The 12,170-nt window shown below is 40.1% G+C and overlaps 1 protein-coding gene across 3 annotated transcripts in view; it reads left to right on the forward strand.

Moving 5' to 3' along the window:
* The window catches only part of ZNF451 (zinc finger protein 451), an 81,376-nt gene that overhangs the window by 33,904 nt on the left and 35,302 nt on the right, over positions 1-12,170 (forward strand). For 2 of the 3 annotated variants that reach the window (XM_062186307.1, XM_062186308.1), the window contains exons 5-7: positions 2,049-2,160; positions 9,869-10,019; positions 11,949-12,075. In XM_062186307.1, coding sequence (XP_062042291.1) covers positions 2,049-2,160; positions 9,869-10,019; positions 11,949-12,075 — 390 coding nt within the window. The remainder of the gene's footprint in view (positions 1-2,048; positions 2,161-9,868; positions 10,020-11,948; positions 12,076-12,170) is intronic. The other variant, XM_062186309.1, reaches the window with a different exon arrangement.

Raw genomic sequence — 12,170 nt, forward strand, 5'->3', positions numbered from 1 at the left:
GCTGGTTCACTCCCCATATGACTGCAATAGCCAGGACTGGAGCAGAACCATCTTTGTCTCCCACATGGTCTTCTTCTGCTTTCACAAGCACATTAATGAGTAGCTGAATCAGAAAGTGGAGCAGCCCTATATACATTGTCTTTAGATTAAAAGATTAAAATCTTGATTCCACCTGGTAGAACAACCTATTATACTGCTATTAGGCCATATATTATTCAGGCCTGTAGCTTGGAAATCTGGTGTTTATGACTGTTTTCACTTTAAGTACAATGCTTCCCCCTGAATCTACCAAGAATAGGTAGATTCCCTGTGAATACTAAAAATTCATGGATGCTAAAGCTCTATATAAAATAGCACAGTTTTTGCATATAACCTAGATACATCCTTTGGTATACTTAAATCTCTAGGTCACTTATAATACCTAATACAGTGTAAATGCCATGTTAATGTTTGTTATAGTATATTATTTGGGGAATAATGATAAGAACAAAACATCTGTACATGTTCAGTAGACACACTTCTTTTTTGTAATATTTTAATCCATAGTTAATTGAATTCATGGAAGTAGAAACCAACTATATATATAAATCTTTTAAAATTTTTTTCTTTTTTTTTTTTTTTTTTTGACAGGCAGAGTGGACAGTGAGAGAGAGAGAGAGGAAGGTCTTCCTTTTGCCGTTGGTTCACCCTCCAATGGCCGCTGTGGTAGCGCGCTGCAGCCGGCGCACCGCGCTGATCCGATGGCAGGAGCCAGGTGCTTCTCCTGGTCTCCCATGGGGTGCAGGGCCCAAGGACTTGGGCCATCCTCCACTGCACTCCCTGGCCACAGCAGAGAGCTGGCCTGGAAGAGGGGCAACCGGGACAGGATCGGTGCCCCGACCGGGACTAGAATCTGGTGTGTCGGCGCCGCAAGGCGGAGGATTAGCCTAGTGAGCCGCGGCACCGGCCTAATCTTTTAAAAATTTTAAGAATACATTTTCATTTTATTTGAAAGAGATTCACTCCCCAAATGCTAGTTTACTCCTCAAATACCTACAACAGCTGGTGCTGAGCCAGACTGAAGACTGGATCGCAGAACTCCATCTGGATCTCTCACATGGGTGGCAGGGACCCACATAGACATCCCAGGCAGTGACTTCACTGTTGCTGCAACAAATGACTGGCCCATATGTTTTTGAGAGGCAATTGGTGTACTTGTTTAGTGCTTGGATTCTAGAATCAGATTGCCAGAGTTTGAATCCTGGCACTATTTTATCTTTGAGAAGTTTACTCGGTGTACATCAGATTTTCTATCATAAAATGGGAATAATAATAGTACCTATTTCTCAGGATTGTTGTGAGAATTATAAAGTCCCTTTAAAACAGTGCATGGCACATGGTAAGTGGTCAGTGAGTATTAATTGTCATATGTATCATGATCAGGGAGTTATACAAATCTATTGATGGATGATATAACTAGAAGAATTTAGGGACTTTGAGCAGTCAGAAGCACCTGGTTCAGTGGTTAGCACTGGCATGTTTCCTGTTTTTGTCAATGAAAGCTGCCATGTTCATTTGTTTTCATATTGTCTTTTGTCTGTTTTTTGTGCTGTAATAGAAGAGTTGAGTAGTTGCTGTAGAGATTATTAATTGAAGAGCATAAAATATTTACTATGCTGTCCTTTTTGGGAAAAGTTGGCCAACTCTTGATCTAGATGACAACAAATGCTTTATATTAACACTTTTTAAGTGGCAATCTGTGCTATTAATATTATTTCCTGAACATTTTTGGTTAGTATTGCTAATAACTTTTATCAACTGTTTATACTATAATTTATTTAATTCTCAATTGTTGGAGATGTAGCTTGTAGAAAATTTTGAGCAAATAACATTGGGATCAACATCTTAGAACATGAACCTTTCTTTTGATGTACTTCTTTGTAATATATTTCTAGATGTGGATTTCTGGGAATAATTAGTATTTTCGATCATTAGTGTGTCAAATCTTTTTCACAAGGAAACCAGGGTAGTAATCAAACATCAATTGAGCTTTTTCTTGATGTCTTTAGGAAAAAGTCGACTTTCAGCATGCTCATGGGTTACAAGAATTGGAATTTATTCGAGAACATTCTGATACTGAAGCAGCAAGACTGTGTGTGGATCAGTGGCTGAAAATGCCAGGTATTCTTTAGAGATTATACTAAAGTTAAGGAGCTTCCCAAAAACATTAAGGCAGAAAGAATGTCCTATTAAATTGCTAATAAGCATATAAGGTATTGAAACAGTTTTAGTGATAATAGTATTACATCATAATGGCCTTTCTTTTTTTTTTTTAAAGTTAATTTATTTATTTGAAAGGCAGAGCTACAGAGAGACAGAGGCAGAGAGAGAGATCTTCCATCCGCTGGTTCACTTCCCAAATGGCTTCAGTGGCTGGAGCTGGGCCAATCTGGATCCAGGAGCCAGGAACTTCCTCTAGGTCTTCCATGTGGGTGCAGGGGCCTAAGAGCTTGGGCCATCTTCTGCTTTCCCAGGCCATAGCAGAGAGCTGAATTGCAAGTGGAGCCGCCGGGTCTTGAACCAGCACCCTTATGGGATACCGGCACTGCAGATAGCAGCTTTACCCACTGCACTATGGTGCTGACTCCATAATGGCCTACCTTTCAATGACCTACTTTGCCAATCATCATCCTTGTTTGGCACAGTGTACCTTAAGTATAAACAATATAGATCATCCCTGAACTCAGTAGGTGTTGCTCATTTTTCATATACTTAGGAACTTGCATATAATTTTTTTTTTTTTTTTTTTTTTTTTAGTGACAGAATGAACAAGAGCATGCATTCATATATTTGATAATTATTGCATGAAGTAGTACCTGTGCCTATGGGAGGGTGAATAACAGATTATTTGAGATCAGAAAAGACTTCACTAAGGAAATGGAAATTAAACAGGTCTGGAAGATTAGTGTTTACTCATTTATTCATTGGTGTAGCTTATATCTGTTTTTCAGAAGTATACACGTTAGAAAATTGTCTAAAGCAGTGGGTTTCATCTTTATTACTAATTATTTTCAGTTCTGAGATTTTTTTTTTTTTTTAATTTTTTGACAGGCAGAGTGGACAGTGAGAGAGAGACAGAGAGAAAGGTCTTCCTTTTGCCGTTGGTTCACCCTCCAATGGCCGCCGCGGTAGGCGCGCTGCGGCCGGCGCACCGCGCTTGATCCGATGGCAGGAGCCAGGTACTTATCCTGGTCTCCCATGGGGTGCAGGGCTCAAGCACTTGGGCCCATCCTCCACTGCACTCCCTGGCCACAGCAGAGAGCTGGCCTGGAAGAGGGGCAACCGGGACAGGATCGGTGCCCCGACCGGGACTAGAACCTGGTGTGCCGGCGCCGCAAGGCGGAGGATTAGCCTAGTGAGCCGCGGCGCCGGCAGTTCTGAGATTTTTGAAGCAGTCATTATGGAACATTTCTATCGGAAAATTTGGTGGAATTTTCAAGAGCTAGTAGGAGATCGTGACTCTGACAACTTTTCTAGCATTTCTTCCAGAGTATCTATTGAATCCTTAAAGAAATGAGATATCCACAGACAGTTTAGCTATGGATTTAATCCAACATGAGGTTTAATTGCAAAATATTATCAAAAATGTACACAGATGCAGTGCTTTGTTGAACCTAGATATTTTGCCATTCTAAAGTTTTTAGGAGGACTTTCTTTTGAATACACTCAAATTACCACTTACAGAAGAATTCTCATCACTTTTTTAGTTTTTTTCTTAAGATTTATTGATTGATATTCAACACCTCATCCTATTTGATACTGGATGGAATAGATTTTGGTACTTGGCCATCCAACTCAAACCATATTTCCTCTGTATCTTAATCTATTGTGCCTAGGAAACTTCCCTCCAATCTCTAAATGTCTTTTCTACTCTTTTCTTCTTAATTCCATGTGAGGCTGATGTATAATCTTGCTAATAACTGAGTACTAGGGATTGTTGAGTTAATATGGCTGTTGTATATCCTGTTGTATGTGATGAGACTATCAAGGTTTATTCTGCATAACTTTAGTCTGCTCAGCCATCTTTAATCTCACAGTACTTTATTCATTTCTCTTTAAAATAGTATTTACTCTGTTAGGTTGACAAACATAGTCTTTCCCATTAGACTGTCTACTCCTTAAGGACATAGACCAATTTTTACTAATGCATAATAGTGTCAGTTCCTAAAAAGAATGCCCAGCATAGAGATGCTCAGTAAGGGTTGTTTGAATATCATATATATCAAGGTGGGCCATAAGTATTTGCATACTGAACACAGAAAGGAAGCCTGGACCTTGAGTCACAAATCTGATGATCATGATCATTTAAAAAAAAAAAAAAAAGATTATATGACATTCCAGGCCTGCTTCAGCAAAAATTACTGGAAAAAATATGATAAATGGCTTTGACTCCTAGGATGTTCTTTTAAAGTTTATAGTTTTGGTGTTTTTTTGTTTTTTTAGTTTTTAGTTTTTTTCTTAAGATTTATTTATTTATTTTGAAAATCAGAGTTGCAGAGAGGGGGAGATCTTCCATCTACTGCTTCACTCTCCAAATAGCCCCAGTGGCCAGGGCTGGCCAGACCAAAGCCAGAATCTTCATCCAGGTGTCCCACAGAGGTAGCTGGGACCCAGGTACTTGGGCTGTTTGCTGCTGCTTTCCCAGGCCATTGTTAGGTAGCTGGATCAGAAGTGGAGCAGCCAGTACTCAAACCAGCATCCATGGGGGATGCTGGCATCACAGGTGGTAGCTTTACCCACAGTGCCACAATGCCAGCCCTAGGTTTGCAGTTTTTTAAAAACTGCCTCTTGGTGTGCATTCATTTCTCAGGGGAACAATCTAATGACTAGCTTAGTGGCTTTACCTTAGCTTCATTAAAAATGCCTGGGAACTTTGGAACAGATTTCTGGTCCTCATGTCTTCAGAGATTCTTCTAGGGCAACAGTAGTTTGGGAAGACTACTAGAGGATAGGCAAATAAGCTAGAATGATAAGACTTCATCTCTAAGATTTCTTCTAAAAATTATTTATCTTATAGGAGTCTAACACTTTCAAGTCCCTTATACAATGGTTTGTTGGGTCAGTAACTTGCCCTCTTACATCTTTTCCCCGATTACCAGGTTGTCAGTATTTTATCAGGTTGTACATTGTATTCTTGAACATCTGTGTATGTTTATCCCTATGCATTCCAAGTAGGAGCAGATAAATTAGTTAGTTATCTCTTGATGATGCTTCTTAAGATTTTATTTGTTTTTATTTGAGAAGTAGAGTTAACAGAGAGAGGGAGAGACACAAAGGTCTTCCATCCGCTGGTCACTCCCCAAATGGCTTCAATGGGTGGAGCTAGGCTGACCTGAGGCCAGGAGCCAGGAGCTTTCTCCAGGTCTCCCACACAGGTACAGGGAACCAAGTACCTGGACCATCTTCCACTGCTTTCCCAGGCCATAGCAAAGAGCTGGATCAGCAGAGGAGCAGCTGGGACTCGAAGTGGTGCCCAAGTGGGATGCTGGTGTTGCAGCCAGAGGCTTAGCCCACTATACCACAGCACCAGCCCCTCTTTATGATACTTTAAAACTTGGTGTTTTGTGTATCTTTAGGTTACACATAGCTCATTGATGAGTGATAAGCTAGATCCTGCAAATAAGGCCTGTAGTTTCACTGTTTTAGTAATGGGTTCACTGTTTTGTTTGGTGTTTGAAACAAAGTAAAAATGAAGCTTCAGAGCTGTTGCTAGTATAGTTGTTGTATTATTGGACTATATTTGGAATGGTGCTGTTCTGTAAATGGATCTTAGAGGATGTTGAGATCATTTTGGAGGTTATAGCTGAAGAACACAGAAGAGTCATTGTTCTCTTTAATTATAAAAAGTTAGATTCTACTTCTCAGTATTAAATTACTAATCTATTACTAATTAATCTATTAACTAAATTACTAATCAGACTATTGCTATTATAATTTAGTTCTTTGGTTAGAATTACTTTATGTGCTTTGCTTATAATTTAATTTTTGAGAGTTCATACTTTATAGTTGGACATTTAGAATTGGAACAATTTAAAGAGATTTAGGGGCTGGCGCTGTGGCCAACCGGATAAAGCCTCTTGCCGTGCCGGCATCCCATATGGGCACCAGTTCAAGTCCCAGCTGCTTCACTTCCAGTCCAGCTCTCTGCTGTGGCCCGGGAAAGCAGTAGAAGATGGCCAAAGTCCTTGGGCCCCTGCACCCATGTGGGAGACCCAGAAGAAGCTACTGGCTCCTATCTTTGGATCAGTCCAGCTCTGGCCATTTTGGCCATTTGTGACATGAACTAGCAGATGGAAGAGCTCTTTCTGTCTTTCTCTGCCTCTGTCTCTCTGTAACTCAGCCTTTCAAATAAATAAATAAATCTTTAAAAAAAAAATCTCATTGACTATTTTTAAAAAAGGGATTTAAAAACTTGATCTTGTTAAAGGGTAGTTCAAATCTAGTTAAATTCATAGAAGTTTTATAAAAACTAGCATAAGGATAAATACCTAGTTTTCTGTTATTTGAAATATTCAAGGCATTTTTGTAAATTTGAATGCTTAGTAATTCTAAAACAGTGCTGTACATACTATTTAAGGAAAAACTGCTCTTTAAGTTTTTGTATTTTGCCTTTCCATGGGAAAGACTTATTTTCTTTCAAAGAATTATTTTCTCCAACTTTTTTTTTTTTTTTAAGATTTATTTATTTTACTTGAAAGTCAGAGTTACACACAGAGAGAAGGAGAGGCAGAGAGCGAGAAAGTGGTCTTCCACCTGCTGGTTGCAGTGGCCAGAGCTGTGCTGATCTGAAGCCAGGAACCAGGAGCTTCTTCTGGGTCTCCCATGCAGGTGCAGGGGCCCAAGGACTTGGGCCATCTTTCACTGCCTTCCCAGGCCATAGCAGAGAGCTGGATTGGAAGTGGAGCAGCCGGGTCTTGAACTGGCATCTATGTGGGGGATGTCGCCACTGCAGGCAGTGGCTTTACCTGCTATGCCACAGAGCGACCCATCCTATTTTTTTTTTTTAAGATTTATTTGTTTATTTGAAAGGGAGAGTTAGAGAGAGGGAAAAACAGTGAGATCATCTGTTCGCTAGTTCACTCCCCAAATGGCCACAGCAGTTGGAACTAGGGCAGTCTGGAGCCAGGAGCTTTTTCTGGGTCTCTCGTGTGAGTGCAGGGGCCCAGGCGCTTGGCCCATCTTCCACTGCTTTCCCAGGAGCATTAGTAGGGAGCTATATTGGAAATGGAGCAGCTGGGACTCACTGGCACCCATATGGGATGTTGGCATTGCAGGTGGCAGCGTTACTTGCTTTGCTACAACACTGTCTCCTCCAACTTTATTTTTATCCAGAGCTTCTATGTATAGCCAAGTTAATATCCAAATGAGAGATATCTGAAATGTGGGTAGTTATAAAAATTGTCATAATTCTGAATGTATATGAAATCTTCAAGCTAAAAAGTTGTGTTGTTATTTAATGCTGTATTAAAACTAAAGTTTGGTTAATTGTGTGCCATCCATTATTTCTTTGAATGTATTTAAAGGCATTTTGATAGTTTGATGGAAACATTTGCCTCCATAGGATTGAAACAGAAAGAAAGTTAAAATTTTAAAAATATACAACCATTTTGAGTTTCAAAAACTTGAATTTGTTAAAGGAGTAGTTCTATTTTAGTTAAATCCTTAGGAGTTTTATGGAGACTTCCATAAAGATAAATATCTAGTCTTCTGTTAAATGAAATATTTAAGGAATTTGAGTCAAACAGTAAACAACTGATAGTAGTAAGAGAGATATCAAACTACTTGTAGATCAGAATCCTCCTGGCTGTGTTACAATTTTTTTAAAAAAATTTTTTCTTTATTAGAGAGGAGGCTGAGGGGAGACAGACAGAAGATCTTCCATCTACTAGTTTATTCCTCAAATGGCTGCAACAGCCAAGAGTAGTCCAGGCTGAAACCAGGAGCTAGGAACTCCATCTGAGTCTCCCTCATAGGCAACAGAGACCTGGTACTTGGAGCATCTACCTCTGCTTTCCCTGGCACATTAGTAGAGAACTGGATCAGAAATGGGGTAGCTGGGACTAGAACTGGTGCTCATATAGTTTACTGGCTTTGCAGGTAACAGCATAGTAACCCAATGTACCACAACTCTGGGCCCCAGTTGGTTGTTTGTTTTAATACAGTGTATCTCTTTAAAATTCTTATCAATGAGGGGACTTCAAAATGTCATAGAAAATGGAGTTAGGAGGCAGGCGCAGTGGCTTAACAGGCTAATCCTCCACCTTGCGGCGCCGGCACACCGGGTTCTAGTCCCTGTTGGGGCGTCGGATTCTATCCTGGTTGCCCCTCTTCCAGGCCAGCTCTCTGCTATGGCCCGGGAAGGCAGTGGAGGATGGCCCAATTCCTTGGGCCCTGTACCCGCATGGGAGACCAGGAGAAGCACCTGGCTCCTGGCTTCGGATCAGCGCGATTCGCCGGCCACAGCGGCCATTGGAGGGTGAACCAATGGCAAAAAGGAAGACCTTTCTCTGTCTCTCTCTCTCATTGTCCACTCTGCCTGTCCAAAAAAAAAAAAAAAAAAGGAATAAAGCTAGGTTCTCTGGAAAAAAAAAAAAAAGAAAATGGAGTTAGAAGATACTGCACATCTTGTACAAACTTTTGGAAACCCTATCACATTTTGTGTTGGGAATTTTCCTGAGAAAATTTGGCCAGGGGAACTAGTCTACAAGACTTCTGTGACTCTAGATGAAGATTGTAAGAAAGGAATGAAGAATGGGCCAGGATTAAGGGGGATTAATTAGAAGGTAGTGATGGACAAACTATTTTCTAATTGGCTTTTCCAGGAGAAAAAGAGAAGGGACAAAATAGGATAATTAAAAAGGGAGAGACAACAATAAGTGAATCATGTTTTGTGTTCTGTAAAACTGTTACTGACTTGTGCATTATTTGATGTCCAGGTTGGAGCTGATCAGTGGCTGGATTCCTCAGAAAGCAAAACTCTTTATCTTCCTTGCTTTGTTGTCCTCACTACTCTCCTGTCATCTCCCCAGTTATATTAGCATAATTTTCATATAACTCAGATACTAATTCTGAGATAGAACAGAGTTATTTTAACTATTGTTTAAAATTTTTGGAACTAATAAGATTTATTTTTTATTTTTTTTAAAAGATGTATTTATTTATTTGAAAGTCAGAGTTACACAGAGAGAGAAGGAGGGAGAGACGCGTCTTCCATTTGCTGGTTCACTCCCCATTTGGCTGCAATGACTCGAGCTGCGCCAATCTGAAGCCAGGAGCCAGGAACCTCTTCTGGGTCTCCCACATGGGTACAGGAGCCCAAGGACCTAGGCCATTCTCTACTGCTTTCCCAGGCCATAGCAGAGAGCTGGATCGGAAGTGGAGCAGCTGGGACTAGAATTGGTGCCCATATGGGATGCTGGCACTGCAGTTGGCAGCTTTACCTGCTACACCATGGTGCTAGCCACACAAATAAGACTTAGAAAATAGACCTTTTTTTAAGTTATATAACTGAAATGAAGGGATTAGGGGCTTTGTTTTCTAAAGCATTTGAACTTTAACATTTCTTTGCTATTGAATATAAGGAAAGGGATTTTTTTTTTCCCTCAAGAGAATGCTACTTGGAGATGTTAAGAATTTTTTTTATTTTGTACCAAATAATGATTACTTTTAAGGTATTATATCTTACAAGTAATGTTGCAAGTGTTTATTTATAAGTAGGACTATCCAGTTACTGCTGTTTCATAATTTTTATTTTGTCATAATTTTGATTACCAATCAAAAGAACAAATATCTGAAATAGTAATTAAGAATTTATATTCTAATACTACAGGACTTAAAACGGGCACAATTAATTGTGGAACAAGAAGCTCATCCCGAAGAGGAGGACAAATGCGGGTGTCTGGGAAGCCAATTTCATGTCCCATAATGCATTGTAACAAGGAATTTGACAATGGACACCTTCTGTTAGGACATTTGAAAAGGTAAATAGCATATTTAGAATAGTGGATTCTGAGGATCAAATAAATTATAAAGTACCACTGTAATCATAGCTTTATATTCCAAACTGAAATTCTTTTTTGGTGCTATTTTGATATAGTACTAATTTATGTTTTTTATGTTTCCTAGAAGGTTTTGCTTGGTAAAGTCAGATTTCTTTAGTGATATTCTGTGTTATTTAAAAGTATAGCCTTTGGCCAGCACCACATCTCAATAGGCTAATCCTCTGCCTGCAGTGCCGGCACACCGGGTTCTAGTCCCAGTCGGGGCGCCAGATTCTGTCGCGGTTGCTCCTCTTCCAGGCCAGCTCTCTGCTGTGGCCCGAGAGTTCAGTGGAGGATGGCCCAAGTGTTTGGGCCCTGCACCCGCATGGGTGACCAGGAGAAGCACCTGGCTCCTGGCTTAGGATCAGCACGGTGCGCTGGCTGCAGCGGCCATTGGGGGGTGAACCAACGGCAAGGGAAGACCTTTCTGTCTCTCTCTCTCACTATCCACTCTGCCTGTCAAAAAAAAAAAAAAAGTATAGCCTTCAACTATATATTTCTCCTTAACACATCTCATAAAATTCTCAATAAACTTTTTACATTGAAGTGTAGTTGGGTGAATTTTAGAGAAATCTAATCCATAATTATAAATTTGTTCTTTTTAAAAAATAATTACCTGTTTATTTAAAAGTCAGAGTTGCAGAGGGATAGACAGAGAGAGACAGAAATCTTCTATGTACTATTTCATTCCTCAAATGGCCGCAATGGCTGGAGCTGGGCTGGTCCTAAGCCAAGAGCCAGGAGCCCCTCCTGGGTCTCCCCTTTGGGTGCAGGGGCCCAAGGACCTGGGCCATCCTCTGCTGCTGTCTCAGGCACACCGACAGGGAGCAGGATCAGAAGTGGAGCAGCCGGGACTCACACTAGGTCCATATGGGCTTTACCTGCCCGTATGGCCTTTACCTGCTGTGCCACAATGCCTCCTCTCCCTTTTTAAAAATTTATATATTCATTTAAAAGGCAGAGTTAGAGAAAGAGATCTTCCTTCTGCTGGTTCACTCCTCAAGTGGCTGCAATGGCCAGGGCTGGGCCAGGCCTAAGCCAGGAGACTGGAAATCCATCCTAGTCTCCCATGTAAATGGCAGGGTCCCAAGCACTTGGACCGTCTTCCACGGCTTTTGCAGGCACATATACAGGGAAGTAGAAGACTAGCGGAGCAGCCAGGACTCAAATCCATGCTGATATGGGATGCTGGCATCGCAGAAGACAGCCTAACCCATTCCACCACAATGCTGACCTCATCCGTAGTCTCCTAGTCTCCCTTTCTAATAGTTGAAAGATGGGAAATTGAGAGTTTGAAACTCTAAGCTGTTATCTTTCCAGCAGGTGTCTCATTGTGCTTATGCCTTCCTTACCTTATTGTGAGAGATTTTTAGAGGGAGTTGCAGCATTCTGTAAATAACTAGGTAACATATTATATTTAACTATTTTTGAATGTATTTAAGGCAATGGAAAATGATGAAAATTTGTTAAATGGTTAAAATGAATATTGAAAGGACTAAAAGTCATTTATAGGAAACAATGATGTGCCAGAAATCTTAGCATGAGTTTATTCATTTATTTGAGTCTTAAGGAAATCATAGCAAGACAGAAAAGGTGATGAGTTTTGCAAGGAATGTTTTAAATCCATTTTATTGGACCTCAAGTACTTTTATGAAATCCTGACCTAACTAATGGTTTCTTTTAAGAAAGTATTACTTGGCATAGGGGAGCCACTTGATGTTTGCTAAATATGAAGAACATTATTTAATATTTCAGTAGAGAAGGGCAAAATTCTCAATGTATGTGTGCATGTATTTATCTTCTCAAATAAAGCAGCATCATTCATCCTAAAATGTAGGTGTTTCTAATATTATCTCTTTTGATAAATAGGTTTGATCACTCTCCATGTGATCCAACAATTACACTACGTGGACCTTTCATCAGTTCCTTTGCTTGTATAGTATGTTGTAAAAAATTTGTTACCCAGCAGCAGTATAGGGATCATCTTTTTACTAAGGTAAGAGCGTGTCCTAAAGGAAATTACGGGGGGGAAAAGTCACTGTAATCCAAAAGCCGTACCTTGGGAATTTACATTTATTAAATAAAAGTTAA

The sequence above is a fragment of the Lepus europaeus genome, chromosome 3, assembly GCF_033115175.1.
Source record: "Lepus europaeus isolate LE1 chromosome 3, mLepTim1.pri, whole genome shotgun sequence".
Classification (NCBI taxonomy): domain Eukaryota; kingdom Metazoa; phylum Chordata; class Mammalia; order Lagomorpha; family Leporidae; genus Lepus; species Lepus europaeus.